This window comes from Canis lupus, chromosome 24, assembly GCF_011100685.1.
Source record: "Canis lupus familiaris isolate Mischka breed German Shepherd chromosome 24, alternate assembly UU_Cfam_GSD_1.0, whole genome shotgun sequence".
NCBI classification, from domain to species: Eukaryota; Metazoa; Chordata; class Mammalia; order Carnivora; family Canidae; genus Canis; species Canis lupus.
The window spans coordinates 47,143,676-47,160,838 of NC_049245.1; the positions used below are offsets into that span (position 1 = coordinate 47,143,676).

The following is a 17,163-nucleotide window of genomic DNA, read 5'->3' on the forward strand; positions in this document are numbered from 1 at the left end:
GAGGGGGGAGGGGACCCCGGGGGAGAGCGGGCAGGGCTCCCACACTGGGGGGGAGGGGAATGGGGGAGGGGGACCCCGGGGAAGATGGAGGAGGGGGCCCCTGGGAGGAGATGGGGAGAAGGGACCCCGGGAGGAGGTGGGGGAGGGGACCCCCGGGAGAGCGGGGAGGGGACCCTGGGAGGAGAGGGGGAGGGGACCCCGGGGGAGATGGGGGAGGGGGACCCCGGGGGGAGTGGGGGGAGGGGCCCCCGGGGGAGAGCGCGGGGCCGCCCCGCAGCGCTGCCGTCTCGGGGTCGGGGTCGGGGTCGGGGTCGGGGTCGGGGGGCAGGGGCAGCACTTCTGTCCCCGAGTCCAGGGCCCCGGGGACCTCAGATCCCGGCCCCGCCCCGGGCGCCGTCCCCGGAAGTCTCGGGACCTGCCGCGCCCGCTGTTCGTGGGCCTGGGACGCCCCTCGCGGCCCGCGGCGCCCCCGCGGCGCTGGGGGAGCGACTCCGACGCCCACCGCTCGGTCGGCGGCCGCCCCGCTGTTCCAGGCGCCGCCGCCAGGGGCCGCCGCCGCGCCCCTATGACACAGCAACAATAGGAGCCGCTCTGGGCCGCGCGCCGCCCGCCCGCGCTTCCGCCGGAAGGGAGCGCGGGCGCGGGGCGGGCCGAGGCGGGCCGATGGACGGCTGCCCCGTCCAATCGCCGGCGGCCCCGCGGCGGCCCCGCCCCCGAGCCTGCCCAGTCGGCGGCGAGAGCGGCGGGAGGGGCGGGGCGAGGGCGCACTTCCGGCGGGGCCCGGCAGGCGCTGAGGAGGAAGAGCGAGCCCGGACGGCGCCTCTCGGCCGAGTCGCGGCGCGGGCAGGTGCGGGGGCGGCGGGGCGGCGGGGCGGCGGGGCGGGGCTGCGCGGTCGGGGTCCGGAGCGGGGTCTGGCCCGCGGGGGGGGCGGCTCCAGGCGGCCCTCGGGCGGTGGGGTCCGCCGCGGCCGTGCCGGCCCGTCCGCCCAGCGCGACGCCTGGGGCCGCGGGCGGGGGCGCGTCGGCGGGGGCGGCCTCGGTGCCTCGGTGCCTCGGTGCCTCGGTGCCCCCCGCGCCCCTGCCCTGCCCGGCGAGCGAGGCCCCGTCCCGCGCCGCCCGACTTGGTGAAGTTGTCGGGCCCGGGCCGGGCAGCCGGCGTGCGGGGGGGCGGGGGGACCGGGGGGTGGTCCTGGGCCGGGGCGGGCGGGGGCGGGGGCGGGGGCGCGGGCCCTGACCCTGACCCTGACCCTGACCGCCTTGCTCGCCGCCGCTCCTGCAGGATGACGACCTCAGGCGCGCTCTTTCCAAGCCTGGTGCCCGGCTCCCGCGGGTCCTCAAACAAGTACTTGGTGGAGTTTCGTGCGGGAAAAATGTCACTCAAAGGAACTACCGTCACCCCAGATAAGCGGAAAGGGCTGGTGTACATTCAGCAGACGGATGACTCCCTCATCCACTTCTGCTGGAAAGACAGGACGTCGGGGAACGTGGAGGACGTGAGTGTCGCGGCGGCGGCGCGGCAGGTGGTGGCGGAGCCGAGCCGGGGCCGCACGTGGAGCGCGTCCGTGGGATGCCTGGTGCCCGCGTCTGCGCTTTGCCGAGCTAAGGGTGTTGGGAGGCTCTGTGCACCCGAGACTGAGGAGCGGGCGCCGGGGGTGCTGCCTGGGCCGGTCCCCGAGCGGCTGTTTCGTTCCACGGTCTTTGTTCTGCAGACTCACCTGTTAGTCAAGAGCAGGGCAGAGTCAACTTCTAACTCGTTTTTGAGCATCGTTCCCAAGACGTTTCTTAAAAACGCTTGGAAAGCTGCACGCCCGCCTTCCCTGCTGGGCCCTGTGAGCCCCTCGCCCGGCCTGCAGGGCTGTGGTGGGCGCATCAGCCCCGGCTTCCCCGGCCCTGCGCCCGGTGCACCCCCCGGACCTGGGAGCCAGCGTGTTTCCTGGGGGGCTCGGGGCTCAGCGGCGTGCGCGTCTGTGACTCTAACTGCGTCTTCACGTGTGGCTCTTGGCAGGACCTGATCATCTTCCCTGACGACTGTGAGTTCAAGCGCGTGCCACAGTGCCCCAGCGGGAGGGTGTACGTGCTCAAGTTCAAGGCAGGGTCCAAACGGCTGTTCTTCTGGATGCAGGTACATAAGACGTCTTATTTGCATTCTGCATTTTCTCGTCGTAAAGTCAGATGAGAAGGGGAGCCTGGGGGGCTCAGTCCCTCGAGCATCTGCTTCAGCTCAGGTCATGATCCCGGGGTCCTGGGACGGAGCCCTGCGTCGGGCTCCCTGCTTAGCAGGAGTCTGCTTCTCTCTCTGCCTCTGCCGCATCCCATGCTTGTGTTCTGACTCTCTCTCAAATAAAATATTAAAAAATAAAATCAGGTGAGAAAGAAGCTCCCTGGTTGGTGGAATTCGTTTTCACGAGACGTGGATGCCGTCGGAGCGTGATTGTCCCAGACCCTGAGAATTCCGGTGTCTCCTGGTGGGGGGGGCTTGGGGGCCCCTCCCAGAGTCCACACACTTGTGGCTGCGCTCCTGGTGCCCGTGTAGGATCCAGAATTCCTGGCAGACCAATGAGAGTGATTTGTGGGGGGGGGACCCAGTGTGGCTGAGTCGGTGGGTGCAGAGCATCTGCTGTGCTGGTCTCTCAGCCCCCCTCCCCCACCCTGGGCCACGAGCACCTGCGAGCAAAAGCAGGGGTGACTGTGTGTGGTGTTCTTGGTGTGTTTTTTTTTACAGAAATGGAGTGTTCTCTCCCAAATGTTTCTGAGCTTTGCCTTTCCTCCACCCCAGTTGTGTGCTTTGGGGGGTCTCCAGGGGTCAGTGCACCAGGGCTCCCTGGTGCCCACAGCTGCAGTCAAGTGTGCCTTCTCCGGGGTTGGACTTGTTTCCATCCCCATTTGTCATTTTGTTGCAGGCAGCGTGTTGAAGAGTAACTTTATGCCAAGGCTGCAGGGGAATCTCTGTGTTAAAACCCAGAAGTGACTTGTTAGAAGTGGGCATACGTGGGCATGTCGTGGGCATGTTGCAGTTCTGACGGTGGTTCTGGAGCGAGGCAGAAAAGTTTTCTCTCCGGGGGCAGGGCAGGACGCTTGCCTCTGCCCACGCTGCCCAGTAGCGTGCGAGCCGCCTAGACGGGAGTAAGGATCTTGCAGCTGCCGTCCAATAAAACTTCATTTGCAAACAGACCGGGGGCGGGGCGGGGGGGAGGGGGGGCATGAGTTTTTTCTCCAAGGTTTTGCCGGGCAATGTTCCACTGGCCCTTCATTTTTTCTTCCTGATTTTGCTCATCATTAGCCTTGCCCTGGGGTGGGGGACTCTGTTCGGTCCCCCTGCTGTGTCTGTGGCCCCCAGCAGACCCACGGGGTGTGCTCGGTCACGGGCGCTTTGTCTCGTGGTTCTGGGGCCACCTACAGCACACTGCCTGACGAGCCCACACCCCGAGGTGCTAGAGTTGCGTGCCTGCCAGGGGCTTTCTTGAGTTTCCAACTAACGCTGAAGGGCCGGGTGGGGGCTGGTTCGTGGGCAGTGCTGTGATAAAAGGGTCCCAGGAAGGCTTCCTGGCTTTTAGACTGTTGTGTGAAGAAGCAGATTCTGGAGGCCCAGGAGGCGTTGCTGTGTGCAGACTGGGTGCTCGGTGCCTTCATCTCCCCATCCTCACACCGAGCGTTGCCCCAGCATCGGTGACATGGTCGGGCTGCTGTTCCCGTCAGCCCTGCGGGGCCCGCTGGGTGCTGTGTGGCTGTGGACAGGGAAGCACCTGTCAGCCTCGCCGGTCTGTTAGCTACTTCAGTGGTGGTGGGCTGCTCTCGGCTGCAGCTGTGGTCCTGTCCTCCCCCCGCAGGAGCCCAAGACGGATCAGGACGAGGAGCATTGCCGGAAGGTCAACGAGTATCTGAACAACCCTCCCATGCCTGGAGCCTTGGGGACCAGCGGGAGTGGCGGCCATGAGCTTTCTGCACTGGGCGGTAATGATCACCTTCCAGAATGTGCTGGCATGTCCGTAGATGTCAATGACGTGGACCCCTGAATGTGCAGTCTGGTTGTTTGGTTTTTCATTTCTTTATTAAGATTCTGTTTATTTATGAAGAGCACATGTAATGGGGGAGGGGCAGAGGGTAGAGGAGGAAGCAAATCCCCTCCTGAGCCTGGAGCTGGATGTGGGGCTCCATCCTGGGACCTTGACCTGAGCCACCCAGGTGTCCCCAGCGTGGTTGTTTTTAAGTGGAAATGGAGGCTTCTAAGGTAGAAGTTTCTTATCACTTCCAAGTCAGGCCCCCCACCCCCACCCGCCCATCTCTTGGTGATAGAGCAGTGTCTGAGCTCTACCCTGTTGGCTCCTTTCAGGCGCTACGTACCAGGGGTGTGTGTGTGTGTGCGCGTGTGCGCGCGCGTACACGCGCGCACTGTCTCATCAGAAGCCCCCAGAATCCCTGTGCTCCCTGCAGGTGTTGACCCGAGCACCAAGCCCCAAGTCTGAGCACCTTCTGTCTTACAGGTGAGGGCGGTTTGCAGAGCCTGCTGGGAAACATGAGCCACAGCCAGCTCATGCAGCTGATTGGACCTGCTGGCCTTGGAGGACTGGGTAAGTGCACGCGCCCTTGCGGGCCTGTTAGAGTGGATGGCCTTCAGTTAGATTGCCTGGGGATTTGAATTTTTCCTCTTAAGCTTCTCGTTGGCTCTGAGTGACCCCTGTCCTCAGGCCGGTGGGTAGGGGGAGCACAGCTGGCCTGGGAGTGAGGCTCCTGCCTGGGGCCCTCCGGTTCACTCTGGGGGTCCTGCCCGCCACCACCTGCTGTTGGGCCGGGAGGGGTGTGTTTCTTGGGCGGAAGGAAAACACTCGGCACTCTCCCAGGTTTGGACCACGTGTCACCTTGGACCTCAGTGTGTCATTAGTGATCTTACTTACAAAATAAGCTTCCAGAATGCTGAGGTGTGAGCAGTCACTACTCCAGCACCGCAGCCCACTGTGGTCACCACTCGTCCCTGTTCGTCCCTTGGTTTTAGCACAGGGTGTTCAGCAGGGAGAGGGTGTGGCATCTGAACTCCTGTCTCCTTGCAGGTGGGCTGGGGGCCCTGACCGGGCCAGGCCTGGCCAGCTTACTGGGGAGTGGAGGGCCTCCAGCAAGCAGCTCTTCATCCAGGTGAGCCTCGTATTCTGCCCCCCACCACGCCTGGGTGCCCCCAGGCCTCCCCTCCTCCAGGGAGACTGGACATAGGAGGTATGGAAGGACAAAAAAGACCTCTGGGGAGGGTCCTTTTCGGGGTCTAGACCGTTCCTGGATTCCTGGCAACACAAGGACCTTGGCAGCGGGACCGACGTGCTCTGTGGGCGCCTTTAGGGTGCGTGGCCGCTCCATGGCTGCCCTCCCTCTTCCCAGCTCCCGGAGCCAGTCGGCAGCAGTCACCCCATCCTCCACCACCTCTTCTACCCGAGCCACCCCAGCCCCCTCTGCTCCAGCAGCTGCCTCGGTGACCAGCCCGAGCCCCGCACCCAGTTCAGGTAATGGAACCAGCACGGCGGCCAGCCCAACCCAGCCCATCCAGCTGAGCGACCTTCAGAGCATTCTAGCTACTATGAACGTGCCGGCCGGGCCTGGAGGCGGCCAGCAAGGTAACACGTGCTGCTCGGCTCCAGGCTGGGGGGTGAAGGTGCCTGCTGCCCCCTTCCTGCTCGCTCGCTGGCTTTCCAAGGCATGGGGCCAAGCATGTCCCTGGCTGAGCCGCTGCCCTGCACGTATGTCACCTCTGCTCCCCTCACCTTGCCACACCTCAGGGCTTGGGTGTCCGTGGCTGGCCTCCTGCGTGGGTGTCTGTGTGGGCCTCGAGCCGCTGATGGCTGTGTGCTTGTGCCTTAGTTGACCTGGCCAGTGTTCTGACGCCCGAGATCATGGCACCTATCCTTGCCAACGCGGACGTCCAGGAGCGCCTGCTGCCCTACCTGCCCTCTGGGGAGTCCCTGCCGCAGACAGCAGAGGAGATCCAGAACACTCTGACCTCGCCCCAGTTCCAGCAGGTAGAGGCTATGGCCTGGGTGCCCTGCCTTCAGCGTGGTTCCTTGTCACTGAGCGTCCCTCCCCCTGCGACTGGCCCCCGCACCTCCTTCTCCCCTGGGGCTCAGGCCTGTCTGGCTTTCCTTTGCAGGCCCTGGGCATGTTCAGCGCAGCGTTGGCCTCGGGGCAGCTGGGCCCCCTCATGTGCCAGTTTGGGCTGCCTGCAGAGGCCGTGGAGGCGGCCAACAAGGGCGGTGAGTGCGCCCCCTCCCCCCACACACACACACACCAAGGCCGAGTTTGTCTTAATCCTTATAGTTCAAAGGCCTCCCCTGTTTGCACAGCCTGGGGCTGGCCACCCGGGCGTGGGGTCTCGGTGGTCCTGGGCCTTAATTTGGTCAGCAGTTCCAGGCCAGGGTCTAGAAAGGTCACCTCTTGTTTTTAAACGCGTTTTAGATGTGGAAGCATTTGCCAAAGCTATGCAGAACAGTGCCAGATCCGAGCAGGAGGGTGACGGGAAGGACAAAAAGGACGAAGAGGAAGACATGAGCTTAGATTAATTGTCTGCTGTCCCCAAGGGGTTGGGATTCGCGGCTGGCGACCTCAGTGATGGGGCTGGTGGCGCACGCCCTCACCTCCATTTCAGCTTGCTGAGAAATAAAGGTCTTGTCTTTTACCTGCCAATTCTGGTTTTGCTGTGTGCCCAGGAGGGGAGCTGCTGAGGGGAGCGCCCTGGGCACGTCCGGGGTCGCGCTCTGCCTGTGAACGCTCTACTTTCACATCTAACGTCAACACCCAGTTAAACAGAAGTTACTTTTTAATTTTTTAGAAGCGGGGCAGATTCTCATATTATTAAAAATTGGAGGGGGAATCTCATAATGAAATTGAAAGATAAAAAATATTAAAAACCCCGGTTGAAAAAAACCATTTCCAGAAAGAAGACTCATCACCTGTAGAATCTAGAGTCCAGATAAATAGACACAGACTTCAGCTGAAGGGGGCAGGAGGCCCCGAGAGGTGGGAGCCGGCCTGCCTGGGGCGGCCCTCCAGTGGATGCCCAGCCAGGGCCCCTGGGCGCTCTGCTGCGTGGTTGGAGGGGCAGCCGCTGGCCCCCACTGCACCCTGGACGCCCACAGAGCGAGGCCAGGTGACGGGGGACCGGTTCAGCACCAGGTTCCTCATGCAGCCGCGGTAGGCTAGAGGCCCCACCTGAGCGTTCAGGGGCCCTGGGGGAGCAAGGGACGAGGGGGAGACGGGTTGGAGCAGCGGCCAGTGCCCCCCTGGCCGCGCCCTCAGGAGGGTGGGGTGAAAGTGGGGCGGCCCCCACCCCCAGGCTGAGACCGCGCTCACCAGGCAGGCCCCCGAGGTGCAGGGGTGGTCTGGCATCTGCTGAGGCTGCCAGCGCGGGGCCCACGGTGTGGTTGCTCTGCGTGTCCACCTTCAGCTGGAGCACGTTCCCGCTTCTGGTCACTGTGGGCACAGGTTCCATGTGATGGGGAGGGCTGGGGGCCCCACAGCTGCACCCCCAAGGCCCCCCAGGCACTCCACTCCGCAGAAAAGCAGGGGTGAGAGAGGGGGGCCAACTCACCTGCCAGGCGGTGCCACTGCCCATCACACAAGGCTGCAGGGCACGTCACCCACGTGGAGAATTCCCCTGCGCCATCGTCGGCCCGCAGCAGGACCTGGGGGCGGGGGGAGGTCAGGAGGGGAGCCCCTGTCCCGCACCCCCCCCTCCCGTTTCCCCTTCCCCCACGGGCCCACCACTTACCTGCTTCTCCAGTACCTGCAGCTGCAGGTAGGGCGGTGCCTGCACCCGGCCCAGGTGGAAGACCAGGCCACTGGCTGTCTGAGGCCGGACCTCCAGCTCCAGGGTCTCGAGAGCGGCCCCCAGGGTGTCTGTGGGGAGGGGTGGTGAGGAAGGCCCGGGCGCCCCCCCTCCCTGCCTGGCCCAGGGCACAGCCACGCCCTACAGACCTAGGGTGACGACACCCCCGCTGTCCGCGAAGAACAGGCCCTCCTCCAGGGGCCTTGAGAAGCACGGCGTGACCCCTGTCACCCGTGTGGGGGCCCCCAGGGGCTGTCCGTCCAGCCGCAGTCTCCTCACACAGCCGCTGAAGCTGCCGACGGCCACCTGTGGGGACAGAGGGGCTGCTGTGGCGGCAGGTCCCAGGGGCCGGGGAGGGCGGGTCAGTGAGGAGGGGGTGCGGCCCGAGGTGCTTCTCACTGGCAGCCGGGGGCTGAAGCCACTGGCAGGGAGGCCCCCCACGAACAGAGTGTGGGGCCGGGGGCTCCCTGCCGCCTGGTGCTGCTGGCCGGGTCCCTCCTGGTCCCGGGCCCGGAACCCATTGATCGTCAGCTGGACCCGCGTCTTCTCCCACCGCACAGACACCTGCGGGCCGGAAGGGACGTCAGAATGGGAGCGCCCAGGACCCGGCCCTTGTCCCCCACCCCCAGCTCCTCACCGTGTGCCACCGGTTGGTCCGTGAACGCTGGCGGCTCCGCACTCGGAGCTGGGGCCCGGGGCCTTCTGTCTGCGCGACAAAGTATCCGTGGCTCAGGAAGAGGACCAGGGAGGGGCTGCCATCTGCGAGGGGGGCCGCGAGGAGCAGGAGTCCTCGCGGGAGGTGGGGGCGCACCAGCATCGACATGTGGAACCTGGAAGCCGAGCAAGGCCGTCAGCCAGGGCGGCCACCCCGCGCCCCCCCACCTGACCCCGCCTTACCCGTTCCTGGGGGTGGCCGGCACGCGGGTGAACTCCAGGTGACCAGACAGGGGGCCCCCAAACTGGTAGGCGTCTTGGATGGCGCTGAGGGGCCAGGGTGAGGAGCACGCAGGGTCCTGGGGGGGCTGGCGGCTGTGTCGGCCGGCCTGGGGGGCGGAAGGAAGCAGGAAGGTGGGGGGCTGCCTTCCGACCCCCACCCACCGCTCCGCCCACCCCAGCCTCCAGGTGCCCCACCTTCTGGGCGGCCCACAGTCCTCGAGGCCCCTGCCCCTGGGGCTGGGTGCGTGGGGCAGGGGCGCAGCCTGAGGTCACGTTCACGTTGTCCCAGCCCTGCTGCAGGTCAAACACGCGCTGCGGCCCCAGCGGCCTGAGGAGGGTGGCGGGGTCAGCCCGGGGGCGAGGGTGGGGGCACCCCGGCACCTGCCCGCCCGCCCCCCCCGTGCCGCCCACGGCTCAGGCTCACCGCAGCAGGAATACGTTGCTGATGCAGCCAGTGAAGCTGACCGCGTCGCCGGTTGTGGAACCGCCCCCCAGATAGAGCCGAGGGGGGTGCTGAGGCTGCAGCCCGGGGGGCGGGCCCTGGTGGGGCTTCATCTGCTGCAGCTGGTCGTCCACGTAGAGCCAGACCCTGCGGGGAGAGCAGTGTTTCTCCCGCCCAGTGCCCCCCACCCTCCCTGGACGTCGCTGCCGGAGCCCCAGCGGCGCAGGCTCACCCCGTGTTGTTGCCGTAGAAGGCCACGTAGTGGGGGGCGCCGTCGGCAAAGCTCCTTTGAGTTTTCACCTCCATCCTCACCAGCCGGAGCGTCACACGGCCCTGCTGCAGGGACACCTGGCATGGCCCCTCCTGGGGACCGCGGCTGGGTCAGCAGAGCAGGCGGGGGCCCGGGCGCCAGCCCTCCGCCCCCACACCCCGCGCGGCCGCTGCTCGGGGTCGGGGTGCACGCACCAGGAGCGCTTGGTGGTAGAGCAGACCGTCGTCCCGGGTGCTGCGGAAGCCTAAGCCGGAGTAGATGTGGGTCACGACGGGCGGGACGTCGGGGAGCTCGTGGGACAGGTAGCCGTCGCCGTGGAAAGTCATGGCCCGTCCCACCTACGGGAGGGTGCCGGTGAGGGGCCTGCCGCACGGCCCGCGGGGGCGCCGGCCGGGCGGGGGTGCTCACCAGCAGGTCGGCAGTGCAGCCCGAGCTGACGCCGGTGGTGTTCAGCCTCTTGAGATCCACGTACTTGCCCTGCGCCTTGATGCCCTTGACGCAGCCGCGGATCGAGCCTCCGGAGGGGAAGAGCTGCCGCAGGCTGCGGGGGGCGAGCGTCAGGGCGGCCGCCCAGAGCCCCCCGCCCCCCGCCAACCCTGGCACCGCCCGCGCACCTCGGGGGCAGCTGGTCGGGCGGCACGCCCCCCAGGTAGTAGGAGTCGGCCAGCTCCAGGGTGCTGTTGTGCTCCACGCTGAACACGTTGATCCTCTCCACGCGCACCAGCACCCGGCTGACGCGGTTTTGAGTGCCCCGCAGCAGGAACACCTGGATCTGTGAGGCGCCGGGTGCAGGCCTTGAGGGTGAGGCGTGCGCCTGCGGGCCCTCCCGCTGCCCGCCAGCCCTCCCCGAGCCCAGCCTCACCGCCTTGCTGGCCGTGCCCAGGGCTAGCAGTCTCTGCACCTCCTCGTGCTGCGTGTGCTGCGGGGAGGCCTTCTGCAGGCCGGTGCCCAAGTCATAGAGGAGCAGGAGGCTGCCGTTCTGCACAGCCAGGCACAGGAACTGGTCCTGGGGTGGGGGGCAGGGTCAGCATGGGGTGGGGGCAGGGTCGGGGTGGGGGGGGCAGAGTCGGCATGGGGTGGGGTTGGGAGGCAGGGTTGGCATGGGGAAGGTGTGGGGACAGGGTCAGCATTGGGGGGCAGAGTCGGGATGGGGTAGGGGGGCAAGGTCGGCATGGGGTGGGGAGCAGGGTCAGCATGGGGTGGGGGCCAGGGGTGTGTGCACCCAGCTGGGCCTGCGTGCCTGGTGCTGCATGAAGAAAATGATGCCGCTGGAGGACACGAGGCGCAGCTCCTGCTCAAAGCGTTTGTAAGAGCCCATCTGAGCCTCCACGCCGATGCGAGCGAAGCCGGAGCCGTCCAGGTAGGAGCCGTCAGTGAGCCAGGGGTCCCCGGTCGACTTGGAGCTACAGGCCAGAGGTCAGAGGTCAGCCAAGAGCAGCCGAGGGGGGATGCGGGCCTGGCCCTGGCGGCACGTACCGGGCACAAGGTCTGTCCACGGCCGTGTCCAGCCCGAAGATGTCCTCGAAGTTATAGAGGCTGAGCACCTCCTCGTTGAGCGTGTCCATCTCAATGCAACCCAGGTAGCCAGGAAGGCGGAGGGGCTCGGGGGGCTGCGGGCACAGGGCACAGTCAGGGCTCCTTGCCCCCAGCCCCGGCGCAGGCGCCGAGAGCGCAGGTGGACGCGGAGTGGGGTGTGTAGGACGGGCGTGCAGGGCCGCCCCCGCCCCAGCCAGGCGCACCGTGAAGTTGCTGGGGTAGCTCCCCACGTAGAAGACAAAGTCGTCGGGCTGCAAGCTGAGCAGCCCCTCGGGCCCTGGGGCCACCGTGTCACCCTTGGTCTCATGGAGCATCTGCTTCTCCACCGTGATGGACATGTGGCCATACTGGAGGGTCCTGTGGGCAGAGGCGGGGTGAGGGGCGGGCCGGGGGGGGGCGGCAGGGGGAGCGCAGGGGGCCGGGCCACCCACCGGTCAATGCTAACTGCTGCGAACTGCTCCCCGATATCTTCGTCGACACTGAGGACAGCGTGGCCCGCCTCCCCCAGGCGGTACACCCACTGCACCTTCTGGTTCCGCAGAGCCACACCCATGTAGTCCCCGACGGCCTGTAGCGACAGGAGTCAGCGGGGTGGGGACGCGGCGCAGCCCGCCCGCTCCCAGCCGGCGCCCGCACGGCCCAGCCCGGCCCGAACCTGGCGGCTGCCCATGTAGAGCACAAAGCGGTCCCTGGTGACCCGGCCCGGCTCCTGCTCCGGGCTCTGGAGGTAGAACTTGAGAGCGGTGTAGGCGGCGAGGTCGGAGAGGTCCCGAGGGGCCCGCAGCTGCACCCCTGAGCGCCCGTTGAACTTCATGGACACCTTCACCTGTGGGGGGGGGCTCCTCAGTGTCCGCCCCAGATCCTCGGGCGCCTGTCCCCGGGCCCCCGCACCCACCTTGCTGGCGGCTCCTCGGGCTTGCGCGATGAGCTCCCGCACTCGGCCGATGCTGGCCGACAGGGCCAGGCTGGCGTTGTGCACCCCACGGTTTTCCAGGAGGCTCAGCTTGGCCAGCAGCTGAGGCAGCGTCTTCTCCAGGGTGGACACTGCGGGGGGCAGACAGGGTGACGTGACAGCCTGGCCACCCCGCCCCCACGCCCCGCCGTCGGGGGCACTGCGCCCGGGGCCCACCTGAGCGGCCTGCGTCCAGCACCGCCTGGCCCAGGTCCTGGTTCCGCAGGCCTCCGTACTGGCCCTGCCACTGCTCCAGGTTCCTCTGCATGTCCTGAATCCGAGACTGCACGCGGGCGGCCGTGGCCTGGGCTTCGGTGGCCACAGCTTTGGCGTGAGCAATCTTCTGGCTCGCCTCATCTGTGGCGGGCACGGCACAGGCTAGGACGCTCCAGCTTCACGTCCCCTTGGGGGGGACCACCCACTCCTCCCTGACGAGGTCCCACAACAGGGGCGCCCACCCCCCACGGATCCCACGAAAGCCCCAAGAACCACCCTCTGTGTCCTCCCTCCACCATGGAGCTCCCGGTGTCAGCTTCTCAGGCCACACCCGCGTCAGCTCAGCCCTGTGCCCCCACGGCCCCCATCATCCATCCCACGGCCCTGCCTCAGCCCCTGCAGCCCCACACCCAAGCCTGCTGGGACATCCTACCCTCGAGTTGGTGGCTGCACGGGTTGGACCTGGGTCAGGCGCATCACCCGTTGCCCAGAGGCCTCCCCTGGGTCCTTGGCTCCAGCCACATGGCCTCCGGGCTCCCATCTCTACCTCATGCCCTCCGACCAACTGTACCCTCCCTTGGACATCCTACCTGGGAGCCAGGTCATGCCCAATGCCCCCAACCTCTAAGGATGAAACGTCCCTGCTGCACGCTCTCCGTGCCCCCCCAAACCCATTTTATTTCTCTCCTGTTCCCTTCCCGTCTTCACCGGCTCCTTGGAGCTACCTTGGTGTTTCCTGAGCAGAGGCAGGTCCCCAGGGCGGGGGCCGCTCACTGCTCTGGACGGCGCGGGTGCAAACACGTCCCCCCTCAGAGCCCGCTGGAGAGCCCTGGCGGGCACGATGGCCGTGGAGCAGAGCTGTCCGCCCCGGGACGGGCCAAGGGCAGGGGCGAGGACCGACCTACCGGTGTCCATGGCCAGCATGGCCTGCACCGCCTGCACTCGGGCCGCCAGCTGCTCCTTCTTGGCCTGGGCGTCTCGGAGCTGGGTCCCAGTGCCCTGGAGGGTAGCCCACGCTGCGGGGGGAGGCAGCCTCAGCCCCAGGAACCCCAGTGCGGCCCACGCCAACAGCCCGCCTCCGCCCACCTCACCAGGAAGGAAGGCCAAAGCCAACAGCACATAGACGGGGGCCCCCAGACGCGAGGGCCCTGGGCTTGGGGAGGCCCCCAGAGCGACAGGCTCCTGCAGCCGCCCGGTCCCACGGCAGATGGTCACCCCCCCACCCCACAGGTAACACAAGGGAGCCTCAGAGGAGCCAGGCCACTGCCCAGGGGCCGCCCGCACCGACGCTCTAGCAGCAGAGCATGTGCCCTTTGACCCCGGCCCGCACTTTCTCATCCATCGGGCTCCAGTCAGGACAGCAGGAGAGACCCCTCTCGGCCTCTCTGGAGCCCCGGGGTCCCCCACAAGGCCAGGGTGGGCGGCAGGTCTTTGCCGAGCTCCCTGGGCCACACGCTGAGCAGGTGGTGAGCAGGACTCCCACGCGGGGCAGCCGTCACCCTCAGTCGCCGACCACCGCGCCCCCAAATGCGACCGGAGCCGGGGCTCCCCGGCACTCACCACGGCCCAGCCTCTGCTGCTCCCTGAGCGCGGCCTCCGCCAGGGCACTGCTGTTGGCCAGCAGCTCTCGGGCTCGGGGCGCCAGGCCCCGCTGCACCACCACCTGCAGACATGGGGGCAGGATGCGGCTCAGACCCGCCTGGCGGGCACCAGGGGCCGGGGCGTGAGGGGGCTCGCGCTGGGCTGCGGGCAGGGTCAGGGCCTCACCGCCCACGCGTGGCTCGCCTGCTGCAGGGCCTGGCCGGCGGCCCCCTCGGCGGCCTGCACAGCTTGTAGAATGCTGCCGTAGGCGTGCGCCGCCTCGAGGGCGCGCTGGATGAAGCGGTCCTGGTTGACGCCACGGATGATGCTGCGTGCGGGCGGGTGGGGGACACGGGGCAGGTCAGTGGCCTGCAGGCCAGACCCTCAGGCTCTCCTGCCTCACCGCTGCCGGGCCAACCTGCCCGCCCGCTCCAGCCCCTGCCCCGCTGCCCGCCAGGCGGGCCTCTCTGATCCTGTGAAGCCAATGCGGGCCGGGACTTCTGCTGGGACCTTCCTCCGAGAGCCCTCCCAGACCGCCTGCGCCCCCGGGCACTCTGCAGGCCTCGCACCTGGACAGGTTGAGGGCCAGCTGGTGCAGCTGCTGCGCATGGGCCTCCGCGGCCTCCACCAACTCCACCTTGCTGCTTGCTGGGGAGAAGGCCCGCATCTTCTCGAGCAGTGGCGTCCGGGCCCCGTCCAGGTTGGCAGCAAGGTGCTCATACTCCTGGGTGGGGGCGGGTGGGGCCTTAAGCGGGACCCTCAACCCCCTTACTAGTCTCCCTGCATCCGGGAACCCAGAGTCTGTGTTCTGGCCAGCGGCCCACATAGCCTGGAGAACGCGAGCCCCCGTGGGAACCTGCCTCGGTGCCCCCGGGAGGGGCAGCACTCACCTCCCTGGCCTGGTCCATACCCCGCAGGAGCTCAGACAGCCGGGCCAGGATGTCGCTGGCGGCCTGCAGAGTGGCCCTCACAGTGGTGTTGTCCCGGGACAGCTCCTGCCTCCGCCGCTGGAGTCCGTGGGGGAAGCACAGGGGGACAGGAACGGAAGCATGACGGGGCGGTGACAAGAAGCCACAGGATAGGAGCGGGAGTGGGCAGGGGGAGAGGGCCCCTCACCAGGGCGTCCTCCAGGCGCTCCTGGTTCCGGCTGTTGAGCTCCTCAGCCTCCCGAGTGGTGCCCACCGCCCGGTTCAGGGCCCCTCGAAGGTCCATGAGGCCAGCCTCGTGCTGGGCCAGCTGGTCTCGGGCACGTGCGGCCAGCGCCTGGTTCTGCTCCCAGCGGCCGGTCAGCTGCTCCTGCACACGGGCCAGCACTGCGCCCAGGTGGGGACGGTGGTTTGGGTGAGGATCCGGGTTCCCCCCCCTCCCTGGGCCTGCCCAGCCCCCGTCTGGCCCAGCTCAAGCCACTTGCAGCCACTCACATCTCTGGGCCTCCTCCAGCTCGGCCTCAGCCGCGGCCCTCGGGGCTCCCAGGTCTCGGGCCCGCATCGCCCCCAGCAGCCGCTCCACCTCGGCCAGGGTCCGGCGCACGTGCTCGCCCGACGGGGCGGAGGCATTGGCCGGGAACAGCAGGTCCGTCTGGGACTCGAGCTCTGTTGGGGGCGGGGGAGGGCTGTCGGGCCGGCCTGCTGCCCAGGAGGACCTCTGCACACTCACTCGCACGCCCGAGACCGCAGCCGAGCACTCTCGGGGCCCCAGCACGCTGCCCGGCCCCCTGGCCTTCCCCAGCCCCACCCCAGCACCCCGCGGCCTCCTCTCCGCCAGCCCCTGCCCCAGGTCAGCTGCCATCCCACCTCCTCCCTGCCCCCCCGTCTTTTCTCTTCACAACAGACCTGTTTGTAACTAAGCAGATTTTCCCACAGAGCAGAGTACCCCCAAGGGGGACAGGGGATCCCCAAGGAGGGCACTGGCATGCCCACGGCGCCCACCTGCCCCTGGTCTGGCCGTACCCGCACCCTCTCCTGCCTCCCACGCTGCCCTGCTGTTCCCTCGGCCACATAGCAACAGCCAAACCCTGCCAGTCCCTCAAAGCCTGCGGACCCGGAGCACCACGCGGCTTGCCCTCATCCCCTGCCCGGCCGGGCTGGCCCTGGCCCCTACCACTCAGGACGCGGTCCACAGCCCGGATGGCCACCAGCAGCGTCTGTGCCCGGCCCAGCGAGGCCTCAGTGCTGTCCAGCAGCCGGCTGGCCTGGGCCAGGGCTCTCGTGGCCTGTGGACACAGCATCCCATCAGGCCACAGCCTGAACCAAGGATCTGTGGCCCTGGGAGAGGGACGATCTGTGGCCCTGAGAGAGGAGCCTCTGGGGGTGCAGTCTCTGATGGGGAGGGTTCCAGGGGAAGGGGCTTTCGATGGGAGGGGCCTCCCGGGCGGGGGTCCCCGGGGCCTGCCTGGCTGTCCAGCCTCTGCACATCCTGCCCGAGGCTCGAGCTCTGTTGGTCCAGGGCCTCTAGCTGCTGCGCTGTCTCGTGGCGGACGCCCAGGGGACTCTGGAGCTGCCTCTGGGGAGGAGAGCAGGTGAGAGCCTGCAACCTGAGAGGACAATCAGGAAGGCCAGACCGACAGGTACCTACCTGCAAGGTGGCAATGGAGGCGTTCAGCTTGTGCAGCCGGGCCCAGGCGACAGAGCTGGCGTTGATGCCGCGCAACTGCTCCCGGATGGCAGGGAGGAGGGCGCCCGCCTGCTCCAGGTCGTCGAGGAGCAGGACCACACAGTGGTCACACACTGCGGGCAGCACAGGTGGGTCAGTGCGGGGCAGGGGTTGGCGCGAGGGCAGGGAAGGACCCCTGTGGGGTCAGCGTGGTGGGGATGGGTCAGCCCAGGGTCGTGGAGCTGGCCCGGGAATATGGAGCCGGGCCGAAGGGGATGAGATTGGTGAGGGTCAGAGGGAAGCATGGGGCTTTTAGGACCGGTTGAAAAGTCAGCACAGGGATCAAGAGGTCTCTAAACATGGGGCAGGTGCCAGGAAGTCAGTACAAGCTCAAGGGATTCCAGGCTGGCCAGGGGCCAGGGCTGGTAGGGATCAAAAGGCGGGAGTGTGGCCAGCACGGAGTCCAGGGGTCCCCTGGAAAACTGAGAGGGGGGCGGGGGTCACAAGGCTTCTCTGGAAATGGAGAGAGACATAAGGGCCACCAGGTGGTGAGGGGCAGGGGCCCCTCGTGGACCTGGAGGAGCTGGGGAGACAGGAGTGGCCGTCGAGCAGGCCTGCAGTGCAGGAACACACCTTCACAGTGGACGCCATGGCCCCCGGGCCCGTCTGGCACCAGCACCTGGTGTTGCTGGCTGCAGGTGTCACAGCGCTCCCCGCTGAGCCCAGGGGGGCATGTGCAGCGGCCTGTGTGCACGTCACAGTGGCCCCCCTGGCACTGGCAGCCTAGGTGGGGAGGGGCAGGGTGAGTGGCGGGCAAAGGATCCTGGGGCGCCAGC

General features: G+C 67.6%; 2 protein-coding genes across 4 annotated transcripts in view; one reads left to right on the forward strand and one right to left on the reverse strand.

Annotated features, from left to right (window-relative positions):
* The first annotated feature begins 744 nt into the window (after positions 1–744).
* ADRM1 (adhesion regulating molecule 1) lies at positions 745–6,660 on the forward strand. 2 transcript variants are annotated; one of them, XM_038572796.1, is made up of 10 exons: positions 745–847; positions 1,280–1,493; positions 2,006–2,122; positions 3,828–3,951; positions 4,482–4,568; positions 5,046–5,127; positions 5,365–5,597; positions 5,842–5,999; positions 6,128–6,230; positions 6,433–6,660. In XM_038572796.1, exons 2-10 carry the CDS (start codon positions 1,281–1,283, stop codon positions 6,534–6,536), a joined length of 1,221 nt encoding a protein of 406 aa, XP_038428724.1. In that variant the 5' UTR covers positions 745–847; position 1,280; the 3' UTR covers positions 6,537–6,660. The 2 variants fall into 2 exon arrangements, with proteins under 2 accessions (XP_038428724.1, XP_038428725.1); XM_038572797.1 differs by having other exon boundaries at positions 5,365–5,486.
* Positions 6,661–6,775: 115 nt separating this feature from the next.
* The window catches only part of LAMA5 (laminin subunit alpha 5), a 45,774-nt gene continuing 35,386 nt past the window's right edge, over positions 6,776–17,163 (reverse strand). Inside the window, exons 48-80 of one of the 2 annotated variants that reach the window (XM_038572779.1) lie at positions 16,961–17,110; positions 16,310–16,461; positions 16,127–16,237; positions 15,836–15,947; positions 15,157–15,327; positions 14,852–15,048; positions 14,626–14,742; positions 14,305–14,459; positions 13,922–14,063; positions 13,715–13,817; positions 13,060–13,170; positions 12,116–12,295; positions 11,882–12,030; positions 11,642–11,812; positions 11,418–11,554; positions 11,190–11,343; positions 10,927–11,060; positions 10,691–10,853; positions 10,313–10,456; positions 10,065–10,222; positions 9,859–9,991; positions 9,645–9,788; positions 9,412–9,542; positions 9,162–9,326; positions 8,933–9,065; positions 8,699–8,844; positions 8,439–8,631; positions 8,201–8,365; positions 7,951–8,107; positions 7,745–7,872; positions 7,565–7,658; positions 7,327–7,446; positions 6,776–7,202 (exon numbers count right to left, since the gene is read on the reverse strand). In XM_038572779.1, coding sequence (XP_038428707.1) covers positions 6,964–7,202; positions 7,327–7,446; positions 7,565–7,658; positions 7,745–7,872; positions 7,951–8,107; positions 8,201–8,365; positions 8,439–8,631; positions 8,699–8,844; positions 8,933–9,065; positions 9,162–9,326; positions 9,412–9,542; positions 9,645–9,788; positions 9,859–9,991; positions 10,065–10,222; positions 10,313–10,456; positions 10,691–10,853; positions 10,927–11,060; positions 11,190–11,343; positions 11,418–11,554; positions 11,642–11,812; positions 11,882–12,030; positions 12,116–12,295; positions 13,060–13,170; positions 13,715–13,817; positions 13,922–14,063; positions 14,305–14,459; positions 14,626–14,742; positions 14,852–15,048; positions 15,157–15,327; positions 15,836–15,947; positions 16,127–16,237; positions 16,310–16,461; positions 16,961–17,110 — 4,859 coding nt within the window. In that variant the 3' untranslated portion in view covers positions 6,776–6,963. Of the gene's footprint in view, positions 7,203–7,326; positions 7,447–7,564; positions 7,659–7,744; positions 7,873–7,950; positions 8,108–8,200; positions 8,366–8,438; positions 8,632–8,698; positions 8,845–8,932; positions 9,066–9,161; positions 9,327–9,411; positions 9,543–9,644; positions 9,789–9,858; positions 9,992–10,064; positions 10,457–10,690; positions 10,854–10,926; positions 11,061–11,189; positions 11,344–11,417; positions 11,555–11,641; positions 11,813–11,881; positions 12,031–12,115; positions 12,296–13,059; positions 13,171–13,714; positions 13,818–13,921; positions 14,064–14,304; positions 14,460–14,625; positions 14,743–14,851; positions 15,049–15,156; positions 15,328–15,835; positions 15,948–16,126; positions 16,238–16,309; positions 16,462–16,960; positions 17,111–17,163 lie in introns of both variants that reach the window. The other variant, XM_038572778.1, reaches the window with a different exon arrangement.

What these genes read in the sequence shown, in the direction of transcription:
- ADRM1 (XM_038572796.1), top strand. Translation starts at nt 1,281, where the DNA reads ATGACGACCTCAGGCGCGCTCTTTCCAAGCCTGGTGCCCGGCTCCCGC. An exon ending in CGTCGGGGAACGTGGAGGAC is followed by an intron (nt 1,494 to 2,005) that starts GTGAGTGTCGCG and finishes GGCTCTTGGCAG; the next exon opens with GACCTGATCATCTTCCCTGA. An exon ending in GGCTGTTCTTCTGGATGCAG is followed by an intron (nt 2,123 to 3,827) that starts GTACATAAGACG and finishes CTCCCCCCGCAG; the next exon opens with GAGCCCAAGACGGATCAGGA.